The sequence below is a fragment of the Elephantulus edwardii genome, unplaced genomic scaffold (genome assembly GCF_000299155.1).
Source record: "Elephantulus edwardii isolate Elephantulus edwardi_28Jun2011 unplaced genomic scaffold, EleEdw1.0 scaffold00126, whole genome shotgun sequence".
NCBI lineage: Eukaryota > Metazoa > Chordata > Mammalia > Macroscelidea > Macroscelididae > Elephantulus > Elephantulus edwardii.
In genome coordinates this window covers 6,843,812-6,851,032 of record NW_006399876.1, presented here as the reverse complement: position 1 = coordinate 6,851,032, position 7,221 = coordinate 6,843,812, and the positions used below count along the sequence as shown (strand labels likewise).

At 54.5% G+C, this 7,221-nt stretch overlaps 1 protein-coding gene across 1 annotated transcript; it reads right to left on the bottom strand.

Moving 5' to 3' along the window:
• Positions 1-2,062: 2,062 nt before the first annotated feature.
• Positions 2,063-6,374, bottom strand: LOC102844237 (chromosome unknown open reading frame, human C11orf24). Its single transcript, XM_006893397.1, has 2 exons — positions 6,302-6,374; positions 2,063-3,276 (listed from the first exon to the last, which is right to left on the bottom strand). Exons 1-2 carry the CDS (start codon positions 6,372-6,374, stop codon positions 2,063-2,065), a joined length of 1,287 nt encoding a protein of 428 aa, XP_006893459.1.
• Between the last annotated feature and the right edge of the window lie 847 nt (positions 6,375-7,221).

Here is a 7,221-nt window from a genome sequence, read left to right as displayed (position 1 = left end):
TTAGCAGCTGAATGTTTAGACCACAGTGCTACCTGTGCTCTTCAGCAGGTTCCAAGGCTGTGAATCTTCGTAGAAAGGCCCATCTTCCCTCCAAGGAGTAGCCAGTGGATTCGATCTGCCCACCTTCCAGTTAGCAGCCCAGTACATCACCTACTGAACCACAGGGGTCTGCTCCAGGCTTGGGATTGCTGAGTGTGTCAAGTAGGAACTGACCCTCCAGTGAGTTTTCAGATACAGTAAATCCCACGGGGTGGGGGCGGCGGGGGGACTGCCCATCCTTCTCCCACGAAACAGCTTGTGGGTTTGAACCACGTATCCTTGGGTTGGCAGCGCAACTCTTTACCTCCAGGTCACCACAGGCGTCCTAGCGGAAAGGACTAAACGAGTTACGTCCATGAAACAATTTTCGGTTACTTCCTCTGCATCTGAGGGCTGGACAAGGAGTAAGGATGACAGAGAATTGATGCCTTTGAGCCGTGGTATTGGAGAAGAGCGCTGACTTGCGCGCGGGCTGCCACGAGAACAAATATGTTCTAGAAAAGGTGCGTACCGAGTGCTCCTAGGAGGCAAGGATGGCGAAGCTTCATCTCACAGACTTTAAACATGTCGCTAGGAGGGACTATTCCCTGGAAAAGGACATGATGCTGGGAAGGGCGGAGAGTAGGTGAGAGGGAGACCTTCAGCAAGACAGGATGACACGTGGCTTCAGCATAGGCTCGAGGTTGTTGGAGGTGGTGAGATGGAACAGGACAGCACAGGGCTCAGGCCTGCTGTTCACAGGGTTGTGTGAGTCATACAGCCACCACATTAAGTCCTTCTAACTGTCCCACTGGGATTTCCAGGTAGTGATCCTTTTGAAAAGAGCCAGGCCCTTCCTGTGAGGGGCTTCTGGGTGGATTAGAGCCACTGGCCTGAGCACATTGAGCCCGGGGACTCCACACTTGAATCAGTGACTATTGGCAGGGGCTGGGGCCTGTCACCTGTGAGGTCTCAGGAGTGTCCTGTGTGTGTGTGTGTGGGGGGGAGGGGGCTCTGGACTTCTGGCCTGGGGTCTGACGCTGGGGACATGGCCAGGTCTCGGCCTCTCTAGTGACAGTCATGTGTTCACCTGGCAGGCAGCTGTGGAGCCTTGTGGGTGTGGGGAGGGGTGCTGGAGGGTGTCCGACAGCAGGGTCACTAAGCCTCGGCCTCAGCAGTCCTGACCACCTGATGACACCTTGAGGGTGTGACAGGTACACTCACCTGTGATCCCGGTGCTGCACACTGAACTTTCATGCCCATGTCCACTTGTAGAGGGACACCACCCACTGGGGGCCAGGCAGAGCCCTGGTGGTGCAGTGCATTGTGTAATGTACTGCTAAAACAAAGGTCGGTGGTCTGGTTCCACGGCTCAGAGCCACGACAGGTGCTGGCCACACAAGGACAGACTGGCCGGCCGCGGGCTTTTGGTGTGGGGTCTTGAAACCTCTGTCCCTCCCATCACAGGGTGCCTGGGGCACAGACACAGCAGACCTGTGGGCCCTCACCCAGCTTAAATGCTCACCAAAATAAGCCCATTACAAGCAAACACCGAGGCCACACTGTGGAGCTGGTTATGACACTGTGACCCTGCAGGACGCAGAAGGACTGACCGCCCAGGAAAATCCAGGTGGCCACCTCCACGGGGGCTGACGGCAGAACTCGCACCCTCCCATGGGCTGGGGGGTGTGGGTGTGTGTCAGAAAGGCCCTGACCTCACACACACGTATGCACCTGCTCACACGTGCACACAAACCCACATGCACACACAGACAGTGGATGGGCAGCGCCATGGCTTTAATTCCGGGCAGGTCCTGCCACTCCGGCAGCAGAGTGGTGAGATTATTGCCGAGCTCGTCAACATGATTGTTTAAAAAAATAAATATGAAAAAGCAGCAGCTCGTCAGTGATCGCGGGTTAACCGCGCTGCGATCACAGCACGGAAGCGGCCGGTGCCATCTCTGACATCGCACCACGAGGCTTCGGAAGCACTTGGTTTGTCTGAGGCAGAGGCCTGGCCGGGCCCGTGGGGAGCGGGCGCCCCTCACATCTCGGAGTCCGCGTACATCCCGTTGATCAGGTAATCCACCTGCGTGTAGTCCTTCTTCTTGTAGCTCTCGTAGGCTTGCAGGGCAAACACCACCAGGACGGTGAAGAACAGGGTGACCCCCAGGAGCAGCACTGCCAGCAGGAAGCTCCGGGACGGGGCCTGGGGCTCGGCGGGCAGCGCCAGGCCATGGGTGCCACGCTGACACGAGGCTGTGGTTGGCACCTTGGTAGCTTCGGGGCTCCCGAGGGTGGGCCCGGCCGCGACAGTGCGTGGTGAGGCCTCTGCCTCACCCCACCCTGGGGTCGGGGTCAGGGCTGGCCCTGCGGCCCCCTGTATAGATGGGGTCGGGGTCAGGGCTGGCCCTGCGGCCCCCTGTATAGATGGGGTCGGGGGTGGCTGTGTAGTAGGGGACGTGGCCTCTGCTGTGGGGGTGCTGATGGCAGTGTGCGTCTCCGTTTCTGCCCTGGGGGTGGCTGCTGGCACCGTGGACACTGAGGTCACAGAGGCGACGGTGGTGGTGGTGGGGGCTGCATCTGAGGGGGTGGCCGTGGGCCGGACCGCTGTGCTGATCACAGGCTGGCTTGTGGACGTCTGGGGGCTGGGCCCTTGTGCAGTTGTGTTCGGGGTCTGGGGACTCACAGTGGGTGTGAGATCTGCTGTGAGGTTACTGGTTGTGGGCCTAGAGGAGCTGGTGGGACTTCTTGTCTGGGGCGTGGTGGCCATGGTCTCTGTCCTCAGGGCTGCTGTTGTTTTGGCCTCTGTTCCTGACATGATCCCTGTCCCCGGCACAGTCCCCAGCCCAGTGCCCCATCCTGGCACAGTCTCTGTTCCCTGCACTGTCTTTGCTCCCAGCAGTGTGCTGGTCCCGGGCACATGTGCACGGGGGGTGCTGGGAGGCAGGCTCCTGGGGGGTACAGTGGACACAACTTGAGAGGCAGCTGTGGGGACGGACGAGGCAGGCCCTGGGGAGGCTCTGGATGTTGCCCGGCTGGTGGTGGCTGATGTTACACCCGCCTCTGTCCTGTAGGTTGTCTCTGTTGTGGCTTCTGTTGGCCTGGTGCCAGCTGCCGGTATCCCGCTGGGTAAGGTGGTGAGAGATTCCAGCCTGGTTCCTGTCTCGATCGTTTTATTTTCACCCCTTGAGTTTGCTTCCCTGGATGCCCTGGTCCTGGGCGGTTGGCTCCACGTCTTGTTGGGGACCAAGCGCTCTTAAAAGAGAAAGAGGGAGTCACATTGAAAATGTACATGTGGACCGTGCCGAGCACCCCTTTTCTTTTGGGCCCATGAGAGCGAAGGGAGGTGACATGGGTCAAGCAGCCTCTATGTGCCTGCAGTGGTTCTCGAATTCCAGTTTTTAAACTTCTCCACCTTTTTTGGGCCTCCTGTCTTTCTGAAGCTCAAGAGCGTACTGGTCACACCCATGTTTATCGTGGCTTTGTTCACAATAGCAAGGAGTTGGAAACAACCTAAGTGTCCATCAACAAACGAATGGCTAGAGAAGCTGTGGTATATCCACACAATGGAATACTATGCTGCATTGAAAAACAAGGAACTCATGCAATATTATTCATAATGGGTGACCCTGGAGGACATTATGCTGAGTTAAATATCTCAGTCACAAAAGGACAAATACTGCATAGTGCCACTGTTGTAGAACGGGACTGACATCAGGGTTGGAGTGAGACTGAGAAAAAATGAATAAACTATGCATACTGCATTGAAACAGATGAGGGAGAGAAGTGTTTGAAAGCGATATGATTGGGTTTTATAGTTATGACAAGAGTCCAGAAAGAAGGTTATCCAGTGGAGTGTACTTGGGGTGGAAAGGGGGGGGATCTATACCAATGAAATAATTTTTCTTTTACTTTTCAAAGAGAAGAGCAAACTGGGGGGGGGGGGAGAAAAAGGCAACAATGAATGTACGGAAATCCAAAATCTCTGTAAATGTTCATTAAAATTAATTTTAAAAAAATAAAAAAGAAAAGGAAGGGAAAAAAAATTCCAACATAAAAAAAAGTGTCACTGGTGCAGATTCTTGAATTGCGTGCACAGGACGTCGTTGCAGATCCTAACCTCGCACAGCTGGGCGCAGTCTGGCGGCACCACAGTGAAACACGGGCCTACTCACTGAGAGTAGGGGTCTGGACCCACCCAGAAGCACCCCAGAAGGAAGCCTGGTGATCTGTTCCTGTAAAATGTCTAGAAACCCCCATAGGGTATCCTACACTATAAAATACGGGGACAAAATGTCTTTGGGTCAACAATAGACATGTACCTAAAACCCTACCACGAAACAGGGTCCTTTCTGTTCTGTTAATACCTTATCAGGAGGGTGTGCTTCAAGCCAGTCACTTTAGATATATATTAAAGGGACAGATCAAGCACAGAGGGTGAGGACACATTGGTGGGGAGGGCACCTCGTGCCCAGGAACTGAGGCGCAGAGCTGTAAAGGAACAGAGCCCCTCTTCCCCAGAACCCGTAGAGCGTGCCTTCCTGGAGCCAGTGCCCGGGACACAGGCTTCTTGCCTCATGACCTGTGAGGAAATCAACACTTGTTTTATGAAGACTTGTGCTATTTCCGTTTCGACAGCACTGGGAAATGGAGACAAAGATGACCCAATTCCCACAGTACCAGACGTCAGAAGAAAACCCACCGCATACAAACACCTGGGTGTGCTGGGTATGGACCCCGCCAGGCTTGCCTCCACCACCCCGAACTGGAGTGCACTGCTACACTCCTGGCCACTCGGAGAGCGACCATAGTAGGAGGTCCTGTTAAGAGAGGAGCAAAATGCATGTCGAGAATCAGAACAGGAAAACAGGCCTCGGGCTCCTGGTCCCAGAGACGGAGGAACTCATCAGCCTGCAGGCCCCGGGCACACTTCATGTCAGCTCTGCGGTTCGGCGTCAGTCTATGGACAGGCCTGTAAGACGAGTGATACCGCCAGGACGGTGCATGTCCTTGGCACGACCGGCCACACAGGTCAAAGGGCAGCATCTGCCTAGAGATAAAGCTCAGACAAGTCACTGCCATGGTGTTGGAACCAACTCAGCTGACCCTCCACTGAGGGACCATTATTGGGTGCTGTCAAGCCAGAACCAACCACAGTGGACCCTCCAGTGGGTTTTCAGAAGCTGTAAATCACGTAGGCAAAGACTGCCCAGTTTACTTGTGGAGCAGCAGGTGGATCTGAACTGAGTGCCTTTGGGTTGACAGCACAGCTCCTAATCACTAGGCCAGCAGAGACCCCTCCCAGTGAAGGACAAGTGAAAAGAGTGTGGCGAGGTCGTAGGGAAAGTGAAATTTGTTCTGTAAACTTTTATCACAATCACAAGAAGCTGTTGTTGTTGTTGTTGTTGTTAGGTGCCATCGAGTTGAGTACGACTCCTAGCGACCCTATGAACAACCCATCAGAGTCCTGTCCACCCTGCACCATCCTCAGCCTCTGACCCACTCGAGCCCACTGCTGCTGTCACTGTGTCAGTCTCCCTGGATGAGGGCCTTCCTCTCCTAGCAACACAAAGTATGGGAGACGAAGCTTCGCCACTCTTGCCTCTGACCACACCCTCTCCAAGACATATATCTGTTTGTTCTTTGGCCGTCCATGAGATATTCAGGATGCTTCTCTAATATCATATTCCAAAGGGATCAATTCTGTCATCCTTATCCACTGTCCAGCGCTCAGCAGCACAGCAAGTGACTGAAAAGACCATGGTCTAAATCAGGCGCACCTTAGTCCTCAAACTGACATCATTGCTCCTCAGTGATTCTGAAGTCCCTTACCCTCTTGATAGCAAGAAGTTAGGGAAAATTTAAAAAAAAAGAAAAATTGTTGTGAATTCCCACCCCAGAAGAATTCTTGGATTTGTAAGAAGAGTCGCTGTGGGAATTCTGGAAGACACAGAGCTCCTGGCTCACGCAGAACTCTCATGCTATGAAATTTCTCACACATGAGTGTATGAATGAACCCTCAGTGAAGATTCAGTTTGTAGAAGAAACCCCATTTTGCAAGGCCAAGCAAGTGAACACTTAGGAGTCCAGCTGCCTCGTCTCATTGGGAGTCCCTGCTCACGCTGGCATGGACAGAGGCTCGCTCAGATGCCTTTCCAAGCCCTGCACCAGGAGAGGCAAGGCTCCTGCCCATTGGCCAACCTGCAGAGTCCCCTCCCTCTCTAGAGCTCAAGGGACTTGGGGTCACTGTGGCCTGTCCAGTGGTCAGTCTGTCACTTACCTGGAGACTCTGATACCACTTGGCTTTTGGAAAAGGATGAGGACAGAAAGATGAGCACAAGGACTGTCCACATTTTGTGGGCGAGCTGGGAGCAAGGCCGGGCAGTGCAGTGGGCTCCTGGTCACCAGCTTCTCAGGCCGTTTGGGATTCCTTTAGCCTTCTCTGAGGGGTCTGTGGGCAGAAAGACAGGGGCAGGAGCACTGGTCAGCAGTGCCCATCTCAGTCCTGATGGGCTGGCAGGGCCCAGGGCTGCAAATGGGACCAAAAGTCTGAGCAGAGCTTGTGTCCAACAAGTGTCAAGAGGGTCACCATAGTGGGGACAGTGGTCTGTCCAGGTCTTGATCCACTCTTGATGGGTTTAGGACCCATCAAGAAAAGCTGATTTCATTGAGTACCAACCTGTGCAAGCTCCCAGTATCCTAATGGAGAGGGGGAGGGGGGGCCAAACCTGACCATGCTCTAGGGAGGCCTCTGGTCACTGAGGTGGCTAAGTCTTCCTGGTCTCTCCCAGGGTCTGCAGGGTACCTGGTGGTTAACTAACCACAGCTCTCACACCAGAGACCCCACTGAGCTAGTCATTCATTGCTCCATCAGCTCTCCATCAAACCTCCCAATCAACTGTCTAGTCATCCTTCTATCACCCATCGCCCCTCTCCATCCATACAGCCCCCATCCCTCCTCTACTTTATTTACACAGCTCCCATCATCCCTCCTCCTCTCCACCACACAGCCCCCATCCCTCCTCCTCTCCATCCACAGCCCCCATCCCTCCTCCTCTCCATCCACAGCCCCCATCCCTCCTATACTCTATTTACACAGCCCCCCATCCCTCCTCTCCCCCACCACACCGCCCTCCTCCCTCCTCTTCTCCTTCCACACAGCCGCCATCCCTCCTCCGCTCCATCCACACAGCCCCCATC